Below are 25,406 nucleotides of genomic sequence, written 5' to 3'. Positions count from 1 at the left end.
GGTCCAAAAGTAACTCAGATTCAAATTTAAGGGCCTTTTTGTTGCATGGGAGACAGATTCCGATCTCGGGCAGTTCTTTTGATCGAAAGAAAATGCCATTTTTACCATTATAATATACACTCGAATGCCTTCTACGTAACAGTACGACCGATCAAAATGTGGCCCTTTGTCCAGTGCCGGTCCCACAGGTAGGTTTTGTCATCATCCACTCCAACTGTGATCGCTTGGACGCGTTGGATTTACCCTTTGATTTTTGAACGCCTCCATAATATCGCAATGATATGTGTTTCTTAGAACATAGAATTTCCATACGGATGTAAATCAAGTTGTGCTTAATTTTATGAAGAAAATAGGAGAAGATCGACAAAGGCGTTCAAACGAGGTGAAAAGGCTCGTCTAAATGAGTCTTTTGGGTCAGTTTCAAATGTGATTTCAAGGAGTCTCGGTCGAAATAGCGTTCAGTTTGTATTTGAACATATCTAAAAGTAACTGCAACCAAGTGAGAAAACTTAAGCATTCGATCGCTGCTCATCTGAACGAGTAGGAAGTTCGAGATGTTCAGTTGGAAGGCCGGTCTGAGCTCATCCAACTGAGAATATTCGTAACTACGGTTTCATCACGATTCTGTACAAACAATATCACTATCGAGTAGGACACATATCAATTTAATATTCTAATTTTCCTTTACACTCAGGAGGGAAATTTTGTCCCCTCTTATATTCAAGGTTGTGGTTGAAGAGACTAATTAATATTAAATTTGGTATTTGTGGGGATCGAACTGAAATCGGCTAGTTAACCATCTGGGAGTTGTAGGAGGACTCTAGGCTTTTCATTGACATGCCAAAATGGGTTCAAAAACTGGTAGAAGAACGAGAGATGCGAGAAGCATGCTAGATATAGTGCACAGCAGCACATATACAAAAAGTATGTGCCGAGGACAAAAAATTAAAAAAAAAACATGTTAAAAAGTATGAAAATATAAAAAAGAAAAAGTTGAAAAGAAGAAATACCCACTGGAGTATAGTGCATACACCATACTCAGGATAAAGTAATAAAATAATAAGATATAAAATGTTTTAGAATATTTTAAAAAAGAAAGAAAAGGAGGGGTGAGTGGCCATGGTCTGTTTGCAACAGAGTTGAATAAGGATTCTTGTCTACCTTTTTCAAAAATAAATTATATTTTATTTAACTTTTTCAAATTTTATCTCACAAAGTCAAACTTCGAAATTCACACAATGAATTAGAATTCAATTCTAATTTCAAAAAATTCAATTCTCAAACGCACCGTTTAAGAGAAATTTAGGATTCTTATCGAAGAGGAGAAAAACTAAAGGAATAGGCCATTGGGGAGTACAAAGCAAATAATATTTGATTGTTAATAGGTTCAGCCCAAAACTTGGTCTATCGGAATTTAAAACAGGCTGAGCCCAAACACATTGGGCTGTTACCTCTTTAGCTTTATACAAATTGGGCTAAGGTTAAGGTTACCAAATGGAGCCCACGGACTTAGTCTGCTGACTCCAGCGAGGCAATTATCTGTTCATTTCCTCGAAATTTCGTGTAATGACCGAGACCCGACACGTGCTCCCATAGATAGTGATGGGGAGCACTGGCTAAGATCTCGGACGCGTACTCTGAACTGACAACTCCCAGTGAATCCCGTTTTATAAACCATCTTCTATTCCCTCTTTCTTTCTCATGGCTTAAAAGCCCTCAACTAACCAACAAATTCACGCGCCTTTCAAAGACCAAGCGTCCAGTCCAAGCCCGTGAAATCCATACGCGGCACCGCGAGAGCCGTAGATCAAACAGTTGAGAGCAGCGCGTGTGGTCCCGCGGATAACGGAAGGTCGGCGGAAACAGTTGCAACTGTTGTCCAAATTAGTTTAGCTTAATATAGATGTTTTTGGAGATGGAATAGGAAAATCAAGAAGAAGAAGAAGAAACTCTGAGAGAGGGAATGGGAGCTTGTGGTTCAAGGCCGAACTGCTGTGCGGGAGGTAGGCTGGTTTTGCGGAAGAAGAAGAGGACTCATCGGAAGGAAAGAAGAGTCTCTAAACGCCGCGTTTCGTCTAATAAGCTTGAAGGCAATGTCGATTCCCGCGCCGCCGCGGATCGTTCTGTCCAAGGTTCTGATCCTACATCAATTTTTTTACATATATGTATTAATCTTGTAATTTTCTTTTTGTTTTTAAATTCTCAGATTACTGTTAATAGAGAAGTTTTGAATTTTTATGCGCTATGATTTGTTTGGTTAATGTTTGTGATATGATTTAATTTATTGTTAATTGCAGACGTGGCATGGTTTGATTCCACTTCAGTGCTCGAGTCCGAATGGGACGATGAGTTTTATAGTATTTATGATGGTATGAGATTTTTTATTTATTTTTTGATTAATACAAAATTAGTTCAGCACAAAAACTATCCAAACAGACTTTAAATTCCGAATGATCTTAATTACCTGCAGCGGATTTTTCTCCGAATCGCTCTGAATCCGCGTTTGATTACAAAGACTCTGTCATTGAGGGTTCTAGGAATGTGAATGCCTCTAGGGTTCAACGGAGAGATTCTAAGTCTGCGTTGAGGTCCGATGATCCTCCGGACAGTGATGAAGGGGATGGAACGGTAGCACTGGACCATTGCTGCGGGCTTCAAAATGCGTGCTTGCCTTGTCTCGCCGCTGCTGGCACCACAACGGTTGACAAAAGAAAGGCATTCAGTCTTGGCACATCGAGTTCGAGGAGGAAAGTGCCTCCGAAGCTTTCGTTTAAGAGGAGGGAAGGACATGCTGATCTGACAATTTGTGAGTGTTTTGCTACATTTGTGTTCTTAGCTGTCCATTTCTCTAGCATTTTTGTTATGTAGTGATTGCTACTTAATTATGATCCTGAGTTTGAGCCTTGCCAAAAAGGGTGAGGCCCATGACGATTTGATCTATGTTTTGATTAAGACTATGTTGAGTAGTACTTATTATTAGGGGTGAAAATGCGGATGCGGTTATAAGCAATATCTGCATCCGCATAATACGGTTATCATTTTTAGGTATTCTTACCCGCGCTGTTATTAAATGTGATTATTATCTGCTATTTGCATATGCGGTAATTGTCCAAATCTATATGTAAGCTTAAATAATGTGGTTATTACTATATGCAAATTTAAATAAATTAAGATTTCACTTGTTATACAATTTATGATTATCAGCCTATTGTTTCATAGAGTAATCGAGATTTGGATTACTCGAAGAGAAGAAAAAAAATAAATGTATTGAAGTATGACTTTGAGATGATAGTGAAAGAAACATAACATAACCTAAAGATCATAAACTTACCGGATCCAAAACGACATTATTTTAGTGAATTTAATTTAATTTAATTTATATATATGTAAAGGGAATACGGATGCGGTTATTAACCGCATTTGCATACCCTAATACTGCATTTGCATATGCAGATAGCGGATGCGGGCGATTATTATCCGTCCGCATTTTATCCCTACTCATTATGTTGAATCTCTGATACTGTAAAAATTTGATCAGCTATTGATGTTAAGCTAGTCTAAAAAATGAGGTGATATCTAATGTAATTCTGGCCATGTGTAGCCACACCACATTTTAATCGATGAGGCCATGGTGACAGAAAAGTGACAAAGCATGAACAAATAGCTATTTAATACCACGTGTGATAACATTGGTAGGTCTTTCTTTCGCGAGTGCAATGGGCCGAATAGGTGAAAGACTAAAATGTAGTATTTGTGTTCTTTAAATAGATATGCTTAAAAAAATATGTCGGGTCAACCAATGTTACAAAGTGGTGATGCTTGTTATATTTGTTTGGCTTTCTTGATGAATGTTAATGTGTTCTTTCCTTTTTAGTATAATGGCAACTAGTTCTTAGATAAGATTGTTAATCAGTGGACCAGCAATTCATGTACATGTCTCTTTTTTGTTTCAGTTTCACCCAAGGCGCTTCGGCAAAGACCAATAGCAGGTTCCTCAATTCCTTACTGCCCAGTGGAGAAGAGGATGGCTGATTGTTGGTCACCTATTGAACCAAGTGCTTTCAAAGTCAGGGGGAAAAACTATATTAGGTGAGAATGTATTACTTTTAGTCAGGTTTTGTTCTCTCTCATTTATGTATTGGAGTGTTAATCTTGTTGTTAGCATGCAGTCATGTGGATGTTTTTACCATTCTTGAGTTGTTTGTACTTTAACTCCATCTGCATCGTGCACTGACTCGTGTTTCACTTGGCAGGGATAAAAAGAAAGATTTTGCTGCAAACTGCGCTGCATATCATCCTTTTGGTGCTGACATCTTCTTATCTCAGAGGAAAATTGACCATATTGCTCGATTTGTGGAATTTCCCCATATATATCCAGCTGGAGAAATCCCTTCAATACTTGTGGTAAATGTTCAGGTACGTCCAAAATTTTATTTCTCCTTTTCCCTCAATTGTCGCACCTTGTCTCAATGTCTTCATTGCTAGTGGAAAGATGCTGCAAACAATTTTGGTTGTTGGTGTCCAACTATATTGTATGTGCCATACACTTGATGATATTGTACGCTCTGGAGGGGGTGATAAATTTATTAAATCTCTTTGTCCACTGGGTAATGGTATATATATATATATATATATATACCAAAATTAGACCAATAAATATTTTATATCATTTTCACTTGCAGATACCATTGTATCCTGCCACAATCTTTCAAAGCGAAAATGATGGAGAAGGAATGAGTTTGGTTTTGTACTTTAAGCTATCTGAGAGTTTTTCTGAAGAGCTTCCCCTTCATTTCCAAGAAAATATCAGTGTAAGATGGATGCATCTTAATCTTTCTGCTTCTCAATTTTGCTAAATATTTCTAGATATACCTGAAGTTCTTTGTCTTGGAATAGCCCCTCATGTTACCTTTCTGATTTTGTATTTGTGTTCATTCAGTACATAAAACTTTATTAACTAGAGTGTTTATGTTTGTTTCCTTGACAGAGGGTGATCAATGATGAAGTGGAGAGAGTTAGAGGTTTCCCTATGGACACAATTGCGTCTTATAGGGAAAGACTCAAAATCTTGGGAAGAGTGGCAAATGTAGAGGATCTTCATCTAAGCACAGCCGGGAAGAAGCTTATCAATGCTTACAATGAAAAACCCATGCTATCACGTCCTCAACATGAGTTTTACTTGGTAAGTTTCTGCTAAATTTCCAATTTACTTCAGAATGATCTGTACTTTCTTTACTATACTTTTTTGTTAATTCATATTATGGTACCAATCCATGTGCTCCCATTTTTAATAAAATTTTGGCTAGAAGCATACAATTACCGTAATGTGCCTCTCCATGGGTTCTGTTCGCTTAGTAAAAATGAAAATGTCATATTTTGTTGTTACCATTACATGAAAAGGACATTTTACTAACTGGTGGATGCTCAAGTGCAAGGCTGCCACATACTAAGTGTGTGAAGAAGAAACTATGATGTGCACAATGTGGTAGCCTTCTAAGGTTGCTCGTGCATTTATGTCCAGTTGATCAAATATATAAATCCAAAAGGAGAGTGAGAATGTCGATATTGTTTCATGTGGATCTAGATTCTAGCATGCCTACTGAGATTACAAAATCCTTCTCTTTCTACATTTTGTTTTTCATTCATTAAGTTAATCTTGTAGGAATACTGCAATAAAAGTTTACATTAGATATTAGACTGAGAGGAATTCTTTCATTCAGTATTAAGGAGCCATTTCCTCACTAAAGCAAATTAGCTAAAGTAACAAATCTTTTCGTCCATTTGTATAATTAGTGAAATTTATATAAGAAATCCTTTTTAATGCTTTTGAATTTATATGTACATAAAAATTGTTAACAGGGAGAAAACTACTTTGAGATCGATATAGATATGCACAGATTCAGCTACTTTGCCAGAAAAGGTTTCGAAGAATTCCACGACAGATTGAAGTTATGTATCATGCATTTTGGCCTGACAATTCAGGTAACCATCTTCATGGAGATTCTCAGCAAGGCTAATATTATTTTAGTTTTAGTGAAGATCCAAATCTGATGTATGCTGCACATCATCTTGTTACTTTGAAACAGGGTAACAAGGCAGAAGACTTGCCAGAGCATATCTTATGTTGCATGAGGTTGAATGAGCTTGACTACACTAATTACAAGCAATTGGGATTTTGATCAACAAGTGCTTTAATGCAGCAAGGTTTTTCAGTCAGTGACGAATCAACCGAGACTGTCAACCTCAGTATATATTTATACATCCTTCTTCACAGGTTGGAAATTATCTTTCAGTCTCCAACTTCGACACTTCTCCTCATTCATTTGTACAGAGAGTTTAACTAGAGCGTACAGTTCTGACCAAGAGAGTGTAATAAAAGGCTCTCAATTTTTTTATTTTTTTTTAAATATATATAAATGATGCTTATGATTTATCGCTTGAACTCTACCTATCATCTATTTAAAGGTAGCTTTGTTGTCAACAATGTTAGCTTCTTCTTCTTCTTTTATTTTTTATTTTTTTTGTGAGGTAGTCAACAATGTTTGTTTGAATATGGTGATTGGTCACAGGTTGGGTTGGTTCCTTGGGTATATAAGATATGAAATAATTAAATGAACTCCATTAGCTGTTTGGATTTTCCTGAAACTGATGCTCGTCTTTCACGTGTTGAAATTCTTCTGCCTCCATTGTAAAGTGTTGGCATGGTAAATGACTGCCTCTACCCCTCTGTTGACTTTTTATTCATTTCTGTCCACGTTGAAAGTTTCCAAAACTTTTTACATCTTTTAGAAGTTGTATAAAATATTTAATAAATGCGATCATGGTCGAAATAAGCTTGTGTTTTCAAAAAATAATGAAAGAATAAATTATATACTATGCAAAAAATAAATGGGTTAAAGTAAATATTTCATCCCTGAAAAATTATCCCTATTTCAAGTTTGTTATGAGAAATTTCCATGTAAATTAATTTATGTATGTTAAAAAAATCATTTTAGTCATTTTCTCTTAAGAAAAGTCAAAATTAGTCCTCGGATTTTCTAGCAATTTTAATTTAGTTTTTGAGTTTTCAAGTTTTGACAATTAGGTTAGTAAATTTTACTTCAGTTTCAAATGGGCATTAATTCACAAACAACTTCACCCCAATTATTACACAACTTCAAGTCACATGGGGTGGAATCCAAATAATGAGTCTCATCTCATTGTGCCTTGAAATTATACAATAATTAAGATGAGGTTGTATTTTTATCATTTCCTCAGTTTTAAATAAGCCCCTCCCTCCCTTGATACACTGCCCAATTAACTGACAGCGTGTCAAATCAGACAATTAAGTATATAACATGTGGTTGGCGACTCGCGTTTGACATGTCTTGCGCTATTAGTATATTTTGCTTGACAAAATTTATCATAAATTAAAGTAATAGAATTAGCTCACGCCTTATTTTTTTTAATATATAACCTAGTTAGCATTAAAAAAGAAAAAAAAAAAAAAAAAAAGGAAGAAGAAGAAGAAAAGCAATGGATCGTCAATCAAAGGTGAGTTAGAGAGAAATTGAGGATGAATAAGAAGATCAATTTGCTCTAGTGGTTCTTAAAGTTTCATTTTTTATCAAATCATTCATCAAGATTAAAATTTATCAAATCACTCCTTAAGGTTCACAACATTATAAAATAATTATGTTTATAGCCTTTTTGTTAACTTTTTAACTGTGATGAGTGATATTTGGCCATCAGACCACTTCATGTCCAATAAAAAATAAACACATGTATACTTATCTAGATGATTCAGTCAGCTAACTTACAACAAACACATATCATGCTGGCCATACAATGTTATTGATAAGTAGTCAACTAGAACTTCAAAAAAACCTATGCTATGGGACGAGTGGCAGCATAATCACCCATCTCATAGCATAGGAATGATCGCACATCAAACCCTTCCCACAACATAGAAGTGGCCGCGCAACCACCACTCCCACAATAGATGAAGTTTATTTTTATTATTATTCTTCTTTTGGGTACAAATATATCAAGGTTTTTTTTTTTTTTTTTTAAGTTCTCACTAATGTGCCAGCAACGTGGCTCATTTAACGTTGTGTGTATTAAAAGGAGGTGGCCGCGTGACCAGCCTTCCCACAATAGATGGGGTGGCTAAGTAGCCACTAGTCTCTTACAACAGAGGGTATCGCGGCTATCGCCATGCAACAACCTCCTCTTACAATAGAGGATTTTTTATTTTTTATTCCATTTAAAAAAAAAAAAATTAGAGGTTTTTTTTTAGTTAGTTATGGTTTGATGGCCATGTGTTACTCTTTACCATTCAAAAGTTAACAAACCGAGTATGGGGGAGTCATGAAAACCTTTGGGAGTAATTTGATAAATTTTAAACTTTAAATAATGATTTGATGAAAGATGAAACTGTAGGGACCTTTTGGAGCAATATTTGTTCCCTTTTTTTTGGGGGGCTGATTAAGTTTTTTTTTTCTTTTTAAGTTTAACCACAACACAAAACAGTGTTACATTAACTAACTATTCATTAAATAGGCGACACAGGGAAAAAAAAAAAAAAAAAAAGTTTTTGTAAAAACATTGGATTCTTCTTTAATTCTTTTGGAAAATTTTTGTTTTTTTAAAGTTTAACCACATACCAAAAAAGTTTACTTTGCTTAATTATGTGATCAATCATTAGATGATACAGTTTCAAAAAAAAAAAAAAAAATATTAGATGACACGAATAATAATAAAAAAAAATTCCTGGCAACTTGTTTATATGGAAAACAAAAGAAAACGAGAAAGAATATATGAAAAAAAAAAAATGCTATACACTACATGAATCGTAGGCATGAAATGAACACCTCTCACCAAAGAATTTCATTATTCATCCACAGGTAATAACATGATTTTTTATTGTGTTTTTTCCCTGGAAAGGGAAATCAAAGTGGAGATCGAGAAGAGAAAAGTACATTTACCCCTCTAAATTATTAAGTAATTTATAATGTTTTTGAACTTTTAATTTATGCAATATCCCCTCAAGCTATCTTTGAAGTTGCAATGTCTCATTTTGTGAAAAAAAAAAACAAAAATTAGTCGTGATAAAAAAAGAAAAAAAAAGAACAAAGCGAAAAAGTTGTTAGGGTGGAGGAGCATAATTTTTTTTTTTTTTTTTTTTGTGAAAAAAAAAAAAAAAAACATTGCAATTTCAATGATAGTTTGAGGGACATTGCATAAGTTCAAGAGATATTGTAAATTACTTGATAGTGAAAGAAGGTAAATTTACTTTTCCCTAAAAAATCGATTACGAGCTAGCTAGGGAAAAGAAAACAAAAATAAACAAATAAACAAATTAAAAAGAGAAAAATGATACACAGAATCTGCACAGATGCTTGTAGAAAGGAAATAATAAAACTGGGCGGAAGGTCCTAGCTAGCTAGCTAGGCTTTAGGAGATCCGATGCATCGCCCAAAGAGGACACAGAAAGAACATCCTTGATCCTTCCTTCTGGGCTTTGAACATCCTTGATCCCTCGTTCTCCAGTTTGGTGGATGCGAATAAGCAATCCCCTTATCTTCCTCTCTTTTATAGTCTTGGAATTGGAGGTGTTGATCCACTTCTCTTTGCTGGGTCCGGGATGTCAAGTTCACGGTGCTCGTCTTTGCCTCCATCACCCGAAGTGGGTCGTGCCAAATGCGCCCCGAAGAGCCCTGCCGCCGGAATGACACATTTGATCTCTGCAATGTTGTCATCTCTCTCTCTCTCTCTCTCTCAATCTCTTGATTTGTTTCTTTCTTTCTTAACTAACATAACGGTTTCTTGTCTTGGACTTTTTGACTTTTTTTTGTTTGTTTGTTTGAGGTTAGTCCTCTATCGAAATTTCTAGAGTTTGTTGGAGAGAGAGGTACAAGATTGATACAACTGGACGAAGCGGTTGACGATGGGATTTTAGAATTTAGCTGATTATCCGGTTGAACTTGTGGTGTCAATAAAATATTATCCTCTTTTCTTTTTTTTTCTTTTTTTTTTTTTTAAGTTATCACTATTTTTGCAATGTCTCCTCTAAAGTTCAATTTCTTTCAATTTAGTAAATTCATCTTTTAATTGGTGGTAATGTCACCTCTTTATTAGGATTTTCTGTTAAATCTTAATTGAGTGGTGTCAAAATTTTTAAAATACCGGCCTCCATTTGTTTTAGGAAAAAATAAAATGCAAGGATTACCAATTAAGGCGTTGGTCAGGATTTAACAGTATTTGCAAAAATACTCATACCTCAATCTTTGCAAAAAATTAAATATATTCTTTTTTTAAAAAAAAATTGGGGTATCTTGAAAATTTTTATGGGATTTAACGAAAAATCTTCACGGATGGGTGACATTGCATATAATTGAAAGATTGATACATTAAATTGAGAAAAATTGAACTTTAGGAAAGACATTGTAAAAGTTGTGACAATTTAGGGATGTTAAAGTGAAATTTTTCTTTTTCCTTTTTTAAGGAAAAGTTTTCTCTCAAACGGAGTTTGAGAAACACGTGAAAAACGCAAACTATTTTAATAACAAATTTTCATTTCAACTCAAATTTGTAGGAAAACTTGACTTGTGGCTATAATTTAGGATCACCAGAAACATAAAACCAATAATAATACTCATTGACGGAACACACACGTACGGTACTGCTGTGTAGATAATCACAGGCGATCTCTATATTGTTCAGCTAGCGTACTACATCCGTGAAACTAGGTACCCATTGTTACCTTAAATTGCCATTATTTTGAACCAGTATATATAGCAGAAAATGGTACAGGGTACGTACTTAGAATAAATCAAAAGACCCATCTAAAATATCTGGAAATTCTGCCCGCATCTCGCTGTCCTTGTCCAGAATAGCATCCACAAATGAAGTCATGGAAGATGAAGTTTCTGACCTCTGGTTTGTTTGACCTCCAAAATCAAATGCACTCTCAAGACCAAGACCGCCCTCTTGACTAATTTGATTGAAGGCACAGTCATTTTCACTGGCAAAGTCTAGCTGGAGTACTGTTTGTGCTAAAGTTGAAGAGTTGGTTGATGACATAATCACTCCCTGGAAATGGCGATCTTGGTGTTGCTGAAAGCCCGGGAACGGGAGAGGGTCACTGAGGAGAAACTCATTACAATTGAAGGAAGAAGATGGCAGAATTTGCGCTTGAGATGATTGTGTAACGTTAGAAGAAGATGATGAACAGGATGAAGAGGTAGCTTCACTAAAGAACTGTGGCTGGATGGTCTCAAATTGGTTAATGACATGAAACTGAGATGGGCAGTCCCATGAGGCAATGTTTTCATTCGAGATGTTATCATAAACCTGCTCTGCCTTAGGCCTTCTGATCATCGTGTCAGGATTCGGAAATGATCCTGTGAGGAGGACTGAAGAGGGTTCTACGTAGTTTATGTTTTTATTGAGAGATCCATGGCTTCCAGTACTGTTTTGGAGGCCACTAATGTTTCCATAATCAGAAAGGATCTGTGAAAATGGCTTATGGGTAACTGGATCTATTCCCATTTTGGAAAGCTTCTTCCTCAGCTTGGTGTTCCAGTAGTTTTTGACATCATTATCTGTTCTTCCAGGTATTTGTTTTGCAATTAGAGACCACCTGCACCACATGGCAATTCTGTTTGTATTAGAGAGAGAGAGAGAGAGAGAGAGAGAGTCATTGTAATTGCACTGGTAACTGAATACAGACTGTTAAGACAGTTGTACAGAAAGAAGTTATGTATGTTAAGATCTTCTAAGACTTAGGTGACACGAGATCGCCTCATAAGCAAAATGAGGCACGTGTGTAAACTGGTAAAGGGAACATTACTTTGCATATCACTACCATCCCTGTCAGGTAAACTCCGAATAAGTGACTTCGGATGTACATTAGGTTTGTGGCTACGTCCGGGAGCGGAGCTAGGTTAGAACTTGGGAAAAAAAAAAAAAAAATTCCCTAAAAAACATAAATTTAAATTTTATTCCTAATTATTTTTTTTTTTGTAATTTTACCCTCCAATTTTTTTTATTTAAATTTTGCCTCCCAAATCTCAAATGCTGGCTCTATCCCTGCTGCCTCAGTAATAAAAAACATCAAAACTAGTCCTTTTCCCCACTTTCATTTCTGTGCAGCGCCCCAGATATTAAACTTTCATGAGAAGCTTAAGCCTTACGTACCTTCAAAATCTGCTCTAAAGCAAAATCAGTTGAAAGAAATTCAAGATTTGACAAAACAAATCTGTTGGAGATGGGAATTTGCGAAGGCATGTTATAATCAACAATTCCAGACTTTTCAGTTCATTTTTAATGCTCTTTTGTTTCGCCGTAAAATATTTTCGGTCGTAAAATGTTTTCAACGAAATTATTATTATTTTTTTTTAAAATGATTTTCTTGAAAATATTTTTCGGTGTTTGTCTCATACAAAAAAATTACCAACGGCAAAAAATCACATTTACAAAATTCTAGCGATTGTGGCTAGAATCAGGCTGTGTTGGCCAGATTCACCGGAATCTGGCCCAAATGGCCAAATTTAGGCCAGAATCACTAGAATCTGGCAACGATTGCTAGATTCCGGCACAAATTGTTAGATTCCAACAGTGGCTGGCCGGATTCCGGCAACAGTGGCTAGATTCCGACAGCCAGTGTCATTGGATTCCGGTGTCCGGGTCCCAAAATTTAGAAACCTTTGGTGCAAATTCGAGCCATCAACAAATTCCAATGTCTAGCGGTGGAGAATTTCCACATACGTGCATGCAAGAATGAAGAGTTTAAATTCAGAAAAAGATTTACAGTTTTTAAAACTGTAAATCGTTTTCCAAAAATTAAAGAAGTTTTTCAATCAAATTGAAAATAATATTTTTTTACCATCATTTTTCGGTTGCACCAAACACTAAAAAATACTAAAAATACTTTACGCCCAAATAAACGGAGCATAAGTTTGGAAATTAGCTCAGAAACTTAACTACAACTGCAATTGTTTTTAAAAAGAGGAAAAAAAAGTCACATTGGGAAACCCACCTGCTCCCTATAGCTTTGTGAAGGTTTATAATGAGCTCTTCTTCTTGAGGTGTGAAGCTATCATGCTTGAGGTCAGGCTTGAGGTAATTAGTCCACCTAAGCCTGCAGCTCTTCCCACATCGATTGAGTCCTGTACATAACCTCATGCAAACATTGAGTTTTACTCAACCCATATTCATCGATCTAGCAATTAAGTACACCTTACAAACAATAATATATATATATAAAATAAAACAAAATAAGTGGCATGTTGAAAAGAAAGAATCATCAAGACCTGCTTTCCTGGGAACCAAGGTCCAATTTCCAATCCCATGGTTGGATACATGTGCAAGTATTTTTGCGTCCTCCTCGGCAGTCCAGAGGCCCCTCTTGACGTTGGATTTGTCACAACAAGGTGGTCTTCCCATTGAAAGCAGGTAATGGTGGAGAGAGAGAGAGAGAGAGAGAGAGAGAGAGAGAGAGAGAGAGAGAGATGTGAAGGTATTAATTATGTAATGGTGATGCAATTGCAAACCTTGGCAGCTTCATTTTAAAAGATGAATGGAAGCGTTTAACAAATGAGGAGGCAAGAAAAGCATGCAATTTGGCTCTCAATTAACCACAATTGCATGATTATTCTCATCTTCTTCAAAAAACAGTTTGACATGACATCACAAAATAATGCAAGCTCCTCTCTCTCTCTCTCTCTCTCTCTCTCTCTCACACACACACACACACACACACACATGCAATTGGCTCCAATAGCACTCTATTTCAGGTTCAAATTGGGTGAATTATTTAGTTAAGTTTCAATCAAGTAAACATTAATTGATAGTTTGATACCGATTACCCCAGTCTGACAAGCAAAAAAAAAAGATTGCTTCTTTAAAATTAAAAGCAAGTGAATGATGCAATTTCCATGCTCTGAGCAATATCTCTTGTGTGCGTAGTCCAGTCAATACAATGAAGCTTCCTACCTACGATATGATATCCATCATGTAATTAGCGTACTACGATATGATATATACTACACTTCTCATCTCACTCGACTGATTTAATATTGCTCATTAGTCTTCAGATCTGTCCTTACTAAAAAAAACATTCAATAATTGATGATATTGTCACGTCATGTCAATGAAATGAAGATGTAATTGGGTAGAGTATATAACATTTCTCTATCATCAATTGGGTCCAACTTCACATGCCACTGAAATCAGCCCTTGGTCTCAGAATTCATCACATTTTCTTTCAAAGAGAGGGCAAAAAAAAAAAACTCTACAAGAATGTCTAATAATTTGAAAACAATGAGTCTCTTGTGAGTGCAAGCTCATTTAGGTTGCTGTAATCAGTCCACCTCTTTTGATATTTAATTATACATTCATATACATATAATGTCAGCTAATGTTAGGATTAAAAGAGTAATGCTACACACAACACCCCCATTTTATTGGGCTAATGTAATAGTGTTCATTAGCTATTGTTAAAAAAAAAAGACTAATGGATACCGTCATATGAATTCAGTGAGATGAAAGTGGCATAAAGGTGTAATATGTGGCATTACTCTAAGTAAAATCTTAGACATAAGCTTGATTAACTTAATTGTGAAGAGAGAGAATGTAATTATTTATGATGAAGCGTGCAGTTTGTATACAAATCAATTTAAGCCAAGAATATTTTGAGAAGATCGAGGAGGGAAGAATGAGAACTAACAAAAAAACAAAAAGAGTTCAAGTCTGAAATTTTGTGGATAAAATTTTCTCAATGAAATTTCAAGGAGCTCGTGAGATGGATTTTCCATGAAAAATATCTTGTTAAGTGCTCGAATTTCAAGCGCGTAATGGATTTATTTGGGGTAGGTTCTTAAGAGGAAACTTGAAGCTTACGATAAGGAAGTTGTAGTTTATAAATTTTCAGCATACTTTATTGATCTCAACTGAGTCCATAAATATTAAATAGACTTAACAATGTGAAATAAGATAACATTAATACTAGCAAATCCTAATCTTATCACCGGCCGGGAGACTGTTGGCTCCAACCAGGATCAAAACATATCTTCATATTTTCATATTTAGCAATTGTTGATATATTTTATGATCCCATAAAAACTGCAAAAGACTTTCCACAGAATGCTGAAGGAAAAGAAGGATAGTTATTTACATTCAACTGTTTATTAAAAAGGAAACTGCTAAAAATACAAACAACATTTAATTCCCAGTTTCGAACTCAAGAAATGGGCTTAATTATGCACCAGGTTGGACAAGGCCATTACAAAAGGAAGTCAGTTCCTGCATGCAGACGCCGCATGCAGCTGAGCTAGCTATCGAACGAATGGGGGCTTCCCTTAAGATTCCATTTCACGATTCATTCAATTCATATGAGTGATTAGAATTGCATGATTGGATATTTGTGTAAAAAGAAAAACATGATTGTTTCATGATAGAGCCAATGACAATTAACTCATAAGGCATGCCGCAGCGTTTAATTAGTTATTTAATGCAAAAAGCATTAAGCAAAGAAAAATGTTAGGGATATCAAATCTTTTGCAAAAAAAATAAGTATCAAAATAATGTGAAGCTTTTCATTGGTATCCCTTGACAAAACATCGGAAAGTTCTTTTTCCTTGGCTACTTTATGTAATTTCATATTTCTTTTCTTTTTTTAGTCATTATTATTTTTAAAAAGAAACATATAACAAGAAAAGATCCCCACAATAAGGTACGGTGTACTTGCAAAGATTTTCAAAATAAAAATAAAGATATAAATATGACATACATAATTTTTGAAAGTTATATTTATCATGCATGGAGATAAATAGATAATGGATATATAAACCTTAAAACAAAAGTCCCACGTAGGAAAGAAAAATATTTTGAATGTCCATTAGATTCTAACTATTGCGTATGGAGGCCCTTTCACCCATCTTAATCAAGTCTTCAAGGAAGCAAAGGAGGATTTTCACGACTTGCAGTCTTACAAGAGCCTCAGCTGATTGTTGGTTGGCGGGCACCTGATCCTGAGCTTTTCAAAGCAAATTGGGATGCGGCTGTCAATGCCAAGAAGGGGCAAATTGAAGCGGGCATCATTGTTCGAGATGAAGAATGTTATGTTTTGGCTGCTCTTAATACCACACATACTTTAATGGCTAATCCTACTATGACTAAGACAAGGGCGACTTTACAAGCAGTGATATTTTGCCAGGATTTGGGCTTCCTTGACATTTGCTTTGAGGGCGACGCCCTACAAATTGTTAGAGATTGCAAGACAAATGTGCCCAATAAGAGCGGATATGGACATCTAGTACTGGAGGATATAAAATCTAGCTTGAGGTATTTTCAGACTGCAAGTTCTACATAATGCGGGAAGATAATGCGGCTGCTCACGGTTTAGCATAAGAGACTGTCACCCATATTGTAGACAAAATCTAGATAGAAGAAATTCTTCCTCGAATCTATGATATTGTAATCAGGGAACTTGTTGTCCCTATGTTTGGACTAGGGGTGGGCAAAAACCCACCCACCCGCACGAACTGCCTCGAAAATCAAGGATTTTGCCTTATAATTTGCGGGTACAGGTAATTTTTTATGAAAATTTTGCGAGGCGGGGCAGGTTGCAGGTTGGGGTTTTAAAAAACCCTGGGGCCCTGCCCCACCCCATGAGTTAAAACGAAGTAAAAACAAGAAAACCTAGGTTACTTTGAATCATTTCTCCTATTTGTTTCTAACGAATCTAACCTAGCGCCGTTTCCCTTCGTTTTCTCTTCTCTCTTTTTTCTAACCTAGTGCCGCTTCATCTTCTTCATTTTCCCCTTCGTTTTCTCTTATCTTTGTTTCTAACCTAGCGCCACTTCATCTTCTTCGTTTTCCCCTGGTCCATATTTTAGAATGAAACTGTTGAATCCATCTATCCCTCGTCTAAACTCTCACTCTTCAGATCTATGACTCCTATACCCACATCCCATGACTTTTCAGTCTTCAGATCAGATTCTCCCACTGACTTGGGAATTCCGGTGAGCTACGAAGCTTAGGGGTGGGCACGATGGTGATTAAGGTGAGTGTTTTTAAAAAAAATTGTTCGTTTTTATTTGGTTTGGCTTAGTTTAGTGTTTGGTTGTTGTGAAAATCATTAATTTGTTTGTGATTTTTCTATGCTTTGTTTGGTTCTTGAGAAAATATGGCATGTTTTTAGATCTAGGTATTAAATCCACCCCGCCCCACACAACCCGCATCCCCCGCCCCGCATCACCCTACACCGCACGGATTTTTTCATTTTTGTATGGTTCGCAGGTGCGATTTTAGGGACCCGCAGGGGTGTGGGGAGGGGGCAAAAAGGGCAAAAATCCGCCCCGTGTACACCCCTAGTTTGGACTCTAGCTATTGCATCAAATCAATCATATCACTATTTTTTTTTTCTCTAAGCAAGATTGCTTTAAACATAAAACAAAGTATACAAGGGGTAAAGAATTCCAATAATCACGTCAGTAAAGTTAGAATAAAAAATAAAAAATAATTTGGAAATGAGCCAAATAATTTGCGTGGCCCAATAGCTTTCTTCGCCTGCCAAGAAAGGGGCCAACATAAATGGTTTTTTAAGTAGGGTTGGCAATTTTTGATACGACCCGCGAATCCGACACGAACACGACACGGGAAAATAGGGTTAAGGTTTACTGTAATCGGGTTCGAGTCATAATCGGGTTGACACGATTGTGACCTGGTAAGGTTTTAAAAAATTTAAAAAAAAAAAAAAAAAAAAAAAAAAAAAAAAAAAACACTAAGTGTCTAACTCTAACACTCTAACCCGACTAACCTGAAACCAAAAGGAGAAACTGAGAAACTGAGTCTACTGAGAAGTGAGAAAGGGCCGAAACGGTGGAATCCTAGCCTAGTAGCCCGCCGGCCCGCACTCCGCCCGCCCACCCGTCGCCCACCCGCCCGCCGCACTCCACACACCTGACGCCAACCATCCGGCCTTTTCCCCCTCTTTGGCTCTTTCTACGCCAAACATTTCAATTCCTCCTCAAGGTATGGGTGATTGGGTGTTGCCGTGTTGGTTTGGTTTCCTTTTGAGATTTAGGTTTGATTGGTTGGTTGAAGAAGCTCTAACCGAATGGTGTTTAAAGGAAAATATTGTAGGTAATGAGTTGTCTATTAATTTGATTTTTCTTCCCCTGTTTCGGTTGGAGAGGACCGAATTGAATTAAGGTTTTTGATTTGGGGATTTTTGGGTGTTGATTTCGGTGGTAAGGGTCGGTTATGGCTTGATCGATTGATGTTTTGTTTTTTGAGATTTTAGTTTCTTGATTGGTTCTGTAGTTGAAGTAGATGCTGGAACATTGTAAGTAATTGATATCTAATTAACAGTATATTATACAGTCTGCGTGTACTTCAGGGGAAATACCAGTTCTCAGTGAATTTTCAATTTTTCATGCATCTTTTGGTGTGGTGTGTGTGTGAATTAATGTCTGTGCCCTGCGCTAACCTCAAAATGCCACCTTGGTTAGTTGGGTAACCGCCCTCTGATGGCATATATATATTCAGTGTTGATATAATAATTTGGAAACAAATATGAAATCGCAATTTGTAGCTAGAGAGATTGTATTTGCATTCCAAAGCAAAATATCTTCATAATTATTGCAGTGCACATACACTAGAAAAGCAGTACTGCAGTAGTGTTGTATATTCACAATATATAAACCTTTGTGTTTGTGGTAAACAAACTAATAAACTCAAATCAGACAGTTTTTTAGTCGGGTTGTGTCGGGTAAACAGGTGACACGTTTTTTAGTCGTGTTTGTCAGGTCGTGTTCGGGTTACCCGATTATTAATCGGGTCGTGTTCGGGTCGCATGTCACGACCCGATTAATAGTCAGGTCACGTTTATATAATCAGGTCAGTCGGGTTGACCCGAACCCGACCTGTGAACCCGAATTGCCAACCCTATTTTTAAGGCAATCCTAAGATGAGCTGCTTAAAGAATCTCTCATTCCGACGGCAAGAAAAATTGGTAGGGCTTGAGGCTTTAGACTACCGTGAGTGTATGATTTAGGCTATTAAGTGCGACCCAAGGGCCACATTTGCATGACCCTTCCTCTGTTAATATGAACCCTGCCCTGAAGCATTCCACAATCATTTTTTGCAGGAGAAACTTTGCACCATCATAAGGAATAGACGTTGGGGACGTATGCGACAAATAACTATGAAAAACACAAATTAATGCTAAATAAATTAGGTCCGAGCAACTCTGATAGATGTTCCACTAAGTCACAGCTCAAAATATTATATACAACAGTTAGAGGATTAACCCTCTCCCTGTATAGAACAAAGGAAAAACTGGAAAATGGTCTTCCTAGGATGAGCAAACCTTGCAACTCTTCCTACAGTATCCATAAGAGTCCTCAGAGCCCACCATGTAAACACGATTCTTTTCACACTCACCATTCTTAGCCCATATAGGGCAGTTATCATTCTCATCCACACAATTCCCATTGTTTTCATGCTTCGATGGTTTATCAAAGGATCTCACGTGAATCCACTTGGTTGCCGACCACTTCTCACCCTCAATAACAGGGCAGCTCCCATGCAAGCTTTTGTTATCTGTAGTTGCATCAGGATGAAGACTGAAGAACAGCAAGGCATCGCCCTTTCTAGGTTTCACTGCATGTCCAGAAAGTGGAATTTTCAGATTCCCTGATGAAAGTAGGGTGGGAAACCAGAGGCTATACAACTCAACTGGATTACAAAAATAAAGAACAAATATAATGCAACTGAGAAATGTTGTAAAAAATGGATCAGCATAACTAGTCAATAGACTGACTGCCCATCTGGTCCACCTAAAGTAAGGATTTAATAGGTTTAATAATACTACCTATAAATTACCTACAATGCTGAAAGAAAAGTTGTTAAGACGCATCCCACTTAACATTAAGCATGGCTTGCAAGCAATACATTAGGAATAAGGATACGACAATGATAAATGGAATGGATCACCAACAGAAAGGATCTCCAAAAATAGGCCCCATCATGTGGTGCATCTTGCAAAACCAAGGGGAAAAAAAGCGGGGGGGGGGGGGTGTTGGTTGTGCCAGCCAAACAAAAGCCGCAATGTGATCTGATGCTCAAACATTAGTTGATTCTATATTGATGGCCAAAAAACAAATTCAGAAAGGACCCATTGTCCGTCTGCAAACATAATTGGCACACAACCAACTCCTTATTTCCCATGCTCTAACTCAAGAAGAAAAAAAGAGTTAAGACTACATATTTTCAAGCACTACATATTTAAGGTATTTCTGTCTACAATTCTTCACTGAGATTATACAAAAGAGATACCCATCTGAATCGATTAACCAAAGAATCAAGCATAAACTTTAGTGAAACAACAAAAGAGATATTTATATTTGTTATACGTCAGGAAAATAATACCTGCATAGCCTTGTTCAGCACAATCAGACCAGCCATCTTCATTTGATCGAGACATCTTTCGCTATAGAATATGACAAAAAAAAGCCGGATTATGGAAGCAGAAAGAAATGGGGGTGGGAGGGGAGGAAAATCATATTCACGCAAACAAACAACACGTAGACAAGAGCTGTGTGTTTAACCAGATAAAAGCCCTCCATGAACTTTCCACGACAGATTAAAAAAAAATAAATAAATAAAAAAAATAAAAAACAGAGGACCACTGGATAAGCAGTTATTTACCTCTGAATTGGGAAAAACTGTCTCCCCACCCTTCCCAACATCAGATAAATACATCAATACGGTAGCAACCCGGTGGCCACCCATTTCTTGATTAACCTTGTCATGAAAAAAGTCAAAATGTGGTTCATATTTCTGACCATGCTCATAGTGCAGTATTTGCATGGACTCCCCATTTTCTGTTTACACAATCAGATTGAGAAAGATCAAATAAGAAATTTTCATTACAATTGAAGAACTCATAAATCAACATGAAAAATGTAATTAGCTTACCTACTGGAAGGAAGGTCCATGCAGCAATCCTGGCCTCAATACCAGCGACTATTTCATCCTTCAAGGCGAAACAAAGACACAAAGTAAACAATCCAAGTTAAAAGAACTGGACAACACATACCTCACAGAATAATAATGAAAATAGATTGTGTGCTTCCAGCAATCAATGGCTATTGGCTACGCCATAAAACATGTTGGATCTAACACAAGCTTCACAAAGGAACCTCTTGCATGAGAAAGCCTCAATTATTCAGAGTGAAAAAGAGGTGTACACAAAAACATATACATACAAGTTTTGACAAACTTTTAGCTTGATGGATGTCCAATCAACTGAAACCAAAAAACAAAACTTTTTTACACGAATTGACACCCAAAATAACTAATACATCTCCATGCCGATAGATCCAGAATAGAAAACAATTTTTAACTAAAAATAACAAACAAGGAGCTTAGATTTGAGTTAGATACAAAAGAGATATCTGCATACCCCATTATATTATACATTGGTTTAGTTGCCACCCACCAAATTAGTTCAAAGAGCTGTCCACGAAAATCATGGAAGAACCTCGCTTCCTACGCCAAGGTTATTTTCTTTCAACAACTTGAAGTCACTCAAAAAAGAAGGATAGTTCTGCTCTACGAAGAGGTTCAAGACATGATAGAATTGGTTATCCATCCAACACTAGTTTATACTGTTTACGAGTTGAAGTCACTCAAAAATCAGGAGAGTTCTGCTCTGTGAAGAGGTTCAAGTCATGATAGAATTGGTTATCCATCCAGCACTAGCTTATACCGTTGAACCAAAAATGCATTAATTGTCCTATTTAAATGATGTCAAACACCATCTAGGTGCCAAATTACTTCCAGAAACTCAAGTTTTCTCCATTCTCACAAACAAGATTAACTAATAGATCAACAAGTTAAAAAATGTATTCTGGATGAAACTTGAGCTAAGTCTTGCAAAAGATCATGAGGTGTCCGTTTTATTAAAACAAATAAGAAAGTAATCTTATTTAATAAACAGAAGGATTTGTTGTCATGTACCTTGGGGAAGTTACATGTATAATGAAAAAGAACATCACTGCATCTAAGGGTTTCAAATAACAAAACCTTGTGGCATTCTATAATGTGACTAGAATTTTTATCTTAAAAAGAAACAAGACTAGTCATCAGTCAACCACTTGACAAAGGTTCTTACAGCCTTCAAAATGATACCAACAAAGGCTGAAGAGAAAATAGAGCACTGTTTTGCTTGAATTGAAGCTACAAAATGTTGATTTTAAGCAGTCATAAGGAAGCGAGATGGCAGTTCAACCCACAATTTTCGTTCTGATTTCATTAACATATACGTATCTTTCCCAATTACCTATGCACTCAAAACTTTCGTGTCATTTGCTCATAGTTAAACACACTAGTTAACTAAGAAATATAACCTAATGCCATCCAAGTCCAATTTGAATCACGCCTACTTCCTAAAGATAACAATAGACCATATCTTCCCATCTCCAAAATATAGACAAAGCAACAGCTATAATCACCTAAAAATAGTATCTTCCCATCTCCAAAATTTCAAAATTCCTAAAAACAACAGCTCATAATCATGCATTCAAGATTACTTTAAACACTGTAAGATATTCACCGCAACATGTTGCCAATTTATATGAATCATTAACTCTACACTTAAAAAGGCTATTGCAATAAGTCTGTATCTTGCCGAGAGGAGAGAATTTAAAAGGCATAAGCTCAAAAGCTCAAAAGAAGTCCGTAAATATAGGAAAGAGAAGGGATTAACGTACAATACCTGAGCTTTCTGAAGAAACATCCCAGAGCTCGTTCGGACTTCACTCTTAATACTCTTACCAGAATCATTATCGGCCACCATTGACAGCTCTAGCTTATCCCTTGCCTACTTTCCCCAAAAAGTAACACAAATCCAAATCGATTTAGGACAAGTGGTACATTTCTCACCACTAACCATATTTCTACGTACGCATTGGGAAATAAAAACACAGAATTCAATGAAGAATTCTAAGAACGTATCTTACCAAATTGATTAGGTGATCGCACTCCGCATCGGTCAGAAATTTCTTATAAACGAAAGCCCTTGGGAATTAACATTTACCCAAGAAAAACAAATCAATACCACAAAGACAAATTAACAACTAAAAACATTGCAATTTATTAAAATAACACAGAGAGAGAGAGAGAGCGATTGACCTGGGATGCCACGAGAGTGGAGTGACGCGAGTGGGATCAAAGGGAGCGGTGAAAGCACCTTTATTCAATCTCAGCACCGATTCCTGCCTGAAAACCACATCGAATTTTGAACAATTTCTCATTGGCATTTTCACAAACACACACACACACACAGAGATAGAGATAGAGAAAGAGAAAAGTTTATACGTATTCTTGTCTCCGAGCCATCCGGGCAATTGAATAGCCGAATGGGACAGATGAGCGAGAAGGAAAAGAAAAGAGAGAGAAAGCGCGAGCGAATTCCCAAAATCCATCACAACTCTGTTTCTTCACATACAACAATCTCTAGAGAGAAATGATGCCCTTCGGCTTGGATTTATTGTTTTGGAACGAAAGAAAATTGGTGAGGTTTTCTCATAGAAAGTTCAACGTAATTAAGAGCAGGAGAAGAGTCAAAGAATGCGTTGGTGAGCCTTCTGGTATAAGATAATCTTAATGGGCGCCCACTGGATCTGTATTATGGCTTTTGTGGTGTTCTAAAGTGCGGTCAATTCTGGAAGGTTCTTAATTCTTATGGTAATAATGAGATCACCAAGTCAAACGCATCTCACCTCGTCACATGCTCTAAAGTTCGAAATTTGGGATTTTGTGTCCCATTTTCTACACTTTACTCGCGTTCAGTCTCATTTTCTTGCAATATAAAAGGGGATTTGATTCATACACAACATCATCACAACAACCACACAACAACCCCTCACATGAGGGTGGGCCCCAGTATGTGGGGTTCACCCTCATGTGAGGGGTCGTTGTGTGGTTGTTATGTTGGTGTTGTAAATTTAACATTTTCCATATAAAAGAGAAATGTTATTGGTTTAGTTTCCCCTCAAATAATTTGTCAGAATTTAAAAGCATTCCGGTAAATAATTGTAAGAGATTATTTATAAGACTCATTTGACTAAATAAGTAGTTAAACAGCGCAATTTTTATTTAAGTTCTTTTTACTATCATCTCATAGTGTACCTTACTACATTTATTTATTTATTTATTTATTCTTTGGCAATCCAAATCACGATTACTTTATAAGACAATAATTCTCTATAAGTGATAATCGTAAATGTGTAACAAGTAAAATATTAATTTATTTAAGCTTGCATATAGTAATAACCACATTATTTAATTTTATATATAGATTTAGATAGTAATCCAAAATGACCATTACCTCATATGCGGATAGCGGATAATAACCGTACGGATACGGATAGTAATCTCATATATGCAGATGCAGATGCAGATACTTAAAAGTAATAATCGCATTTCGCAAATGCAGACTCAGATACAAATGTTGCTAATAATCGTATCCGCATTTTCACTCCTATCAAATAAGTCTTATAAGTTGTCTCTAACAATCATATGTCCAAAACTTATAAAATTCAGACAAAAAATTTGAGAAGATTATCTTAATCCAATATTATTTAGTAAACAATTATATTATTATTATATAATTAGAATGAAGTGGTTGTAAAAAGAAAAAAATATATATATATATATATTTAATTTTTTGGTAAGTGTCGATTCAAATGATGCTTTTTACTGTATAGTTGTGATGGTTGTATAGTCCGGTCTATAGACTGGAAAAACTCAGAAGATCTTGTTTGGCCTTTTCTTCATTCTTTCAGGCTAGCTTTTGTCATTTTGTTATTTTTTTCCTTAGGGTCTTGGAGATTAGCATTATTGGTGGAATTAAAGGTCTTCATTCTCACTACATGACTTAGAGGGCAATATATGAAATTGTGTCGGTTGAAAGAAACGTATGGTACAATTTAGCACAACCATAGCCGGCCTAGTTTTTGTTTTAACATACAGTCAGCTTATGCTTATGTATAGCACCAGCACGTACATTACCCCTTGACAAAAAGATAAAAGAGCGAATGTTTCTTTGTATTGAATAAAAACGGTTCTATCATATATTCAAAATTCATATATAATTTATGACATGAAAAATATCAAAAAATCTACGTTCAGCATTTTGTGGCTGGTATGAGTCATACAATTTTGTGTTATTTGTTTTTGATAAATGATAGAACTCCTTCTAGAGTCATTCTGAATAGCATGAATTTAATTTTTTTGCTTAAAAAATTGCATTTCGTAAGTCACCTCTTGAGATTTTTTATTTTTTTTTTATTAAATTCATGTCATCTAGAAAGACAACAGAATGACGCTAGAAAGAATTCTAACATTTTTTT

At 36.1% G+C, this 25,406-nt stretch overlaps 3 protein-coding genes across 3 annotated transcripts; 1 reads left to right on the top strand and 2 right to left on the bottom strand.

Annotated features, from left to right (window-relative positions):
- Window positions 1–1,657: 1,657 nt before the first annotated feature.
- On the top strand, window positions 1,658–6,442 carry LOC133859766 (uncharacterized). The gene is made up of 9 exons (XM_062295295.1): window positions 1,658–2,132; window positions 2,298–2,369; window positions 2,471–2,806; window positions 3,954–4,089; window positions 4,254–4,416; window positions 4,683–4,811; window positions 4,988–5,182; window positions 5,860–5,982; window positions 6,087–6,442. The coding sequence occupies exons 1-9, from the start codon at window positions 1,964–1,966 to the stop codon at window positions 6,177–6,179; spliced, it is 1,416 nt and encodes a 471-aa protein (XP_062151279.1). The 5' UTR covers window positions 1,658–1,963; the 3' UTR covers window positions 6,180–6,442.
- Window positions 6,443–10,803: 4,361 nt separating this feature from the next.
- Window positions 10,804–13,428, bottom strand: LOC133860579 (transcription factor MYB35). Its single transcript, XM_062296157.1, has 3 exons — window positions 13,296–13,428; window positions 13,022–13,151; window positions 10,804–11,623 (listed from the first exon to the last, which is right to left on the bottom strand). Exons 1-3 carry the CDS (start codon window positions 13,426–13,428, stop codon window positions 10,804–10,806), a joined length of 1,083 nt encoding a protein of 360 aa, XP_062152141.1.
- Window positions 13,429–19,191: 5,763 nt separating this feature from the next.
- Window positions 19,192–23,702, bottom strand: LOC133859765 (probable prolyl 4-hydroxylase 7). Its single transcript, XM_062295294.1, has 8 exons — window positions 23,371–23,702; window positions 23,185–23,271; window positions 23,013–23,070; window positions 22,769–22,873; window positions 20,968–21,025; window positions 20,698–20,873; window positions 20,419–20,479; window positions 19,192–19,650 (listed from the first exon to the last, which is right to left on the bottom strand). Exons 1-8 carry the CDS (start codon window positions 23,475–23,477, stop codon window positions 19,343–19,345), a joined length of 960 nt encoding a protein of 319 aa, XP_062151278.1. The 5' UTR covers window positions 23,478–23,702; the 3' UTR covers window positions 19,192–19,342.
- Between the last annotated feature and the right edge of the window lie 1,704 nt (window positions 23,703–25,406).

The sequence above is a fragment of the Alnus glutinosa genome, chromosome 2 (genome assembly GCF_958979055.1).
Source record: "Alnus glutinosa chromosome 2, dhAlnGlut1.1, whole genome shotgun sequence".
Lineage (NCBI taxonomy): Eukaryota > Viridiplantae > Streptophyta > Magnoliopsida > Fagales > Betulaceae > Alnus > Alnus glutinosa.
The sequence above is the reverse complement of the archived record's forward strand: the minus strand, read 5'-3'. Positions and strand labels throughout refer to the sequence as shown.

What these genes read in the sequence shown, in the direction of transcription:
- LOC133859765 (XM_062295294.1), bottom strand. Translation starts at nt 23,477, where the DNA reads ATGGATTTTGGGAATTCGCTCGCGCTTTCTCTCTCTTTTCTTTTCCTT. An exon ending in TGGCTCGGAGACAAGAATAC is followed by an intron (nt 23,272 to 23,370) that starts GTATAAACTTTT and finishes TGTGGTTTTCAG; the next exon opens with GCAGGAATCGGTGCTGAGAT. An exon ending in CCACTCTCGTGGCATCCCAG is followed by an intron (nt 23,071 to 23,184) that starts GTCAATCGCTCT and finishes TTAATTCCCAAG; the next exon opens with GGCTTTCGTTTATAAGAAAT.
- LOC133860579 (XM_062296157.1), bottom strand. Translation starts at nt 13,428, where the DNA reads ATGGGAAGACCACCTTGTTGTGACAAATCCAACGTCAAGAGGGGCCTC. An exon ending in CTTGGTTCCCAGGAAAGCAG is followed by an intron (nt 13,152 to 13,295) that starts GTCTTGATGATT and finishes GGTTATGTACAG; the next exon opens with GACTCAATCGATGTGGGAAG. An exon ending in CACAAAGCTATAGGGAGCAG is followed by an intron (nt 11,624 to 13,021) that starts GTGGGTTTCCCA and finishes CATGTGGTGCAG; the next exon opens with GTGGTCTCTAATTGCAAAAC.
- LOC133859766 (XM_062295295.1), top strand. Translation starts at nt 1,964, where the DNA reads ATGGGAGCTTGTGGTTCAAGGCCGAACTGCTGTGCGGGAGGTAGGCTG. An exon ending in GTTTTATAGTATTTATGATG is followed by an intron (nt 2,370 to 2,470) that starts GTATGAGATTTT and finishes AATTACCTGCAG; the next exon opens with CGGATTTTTCTCCGAATCGC. An exon ending in ATTTCCAAGAAAATATCAGT is followed by an intron (nt 4,812 to 4,987) that starts GTAAGATGGATG and finishes TTTCCTTGACAG; the next exon opens with AGGGTGATCAATGATGAAGT.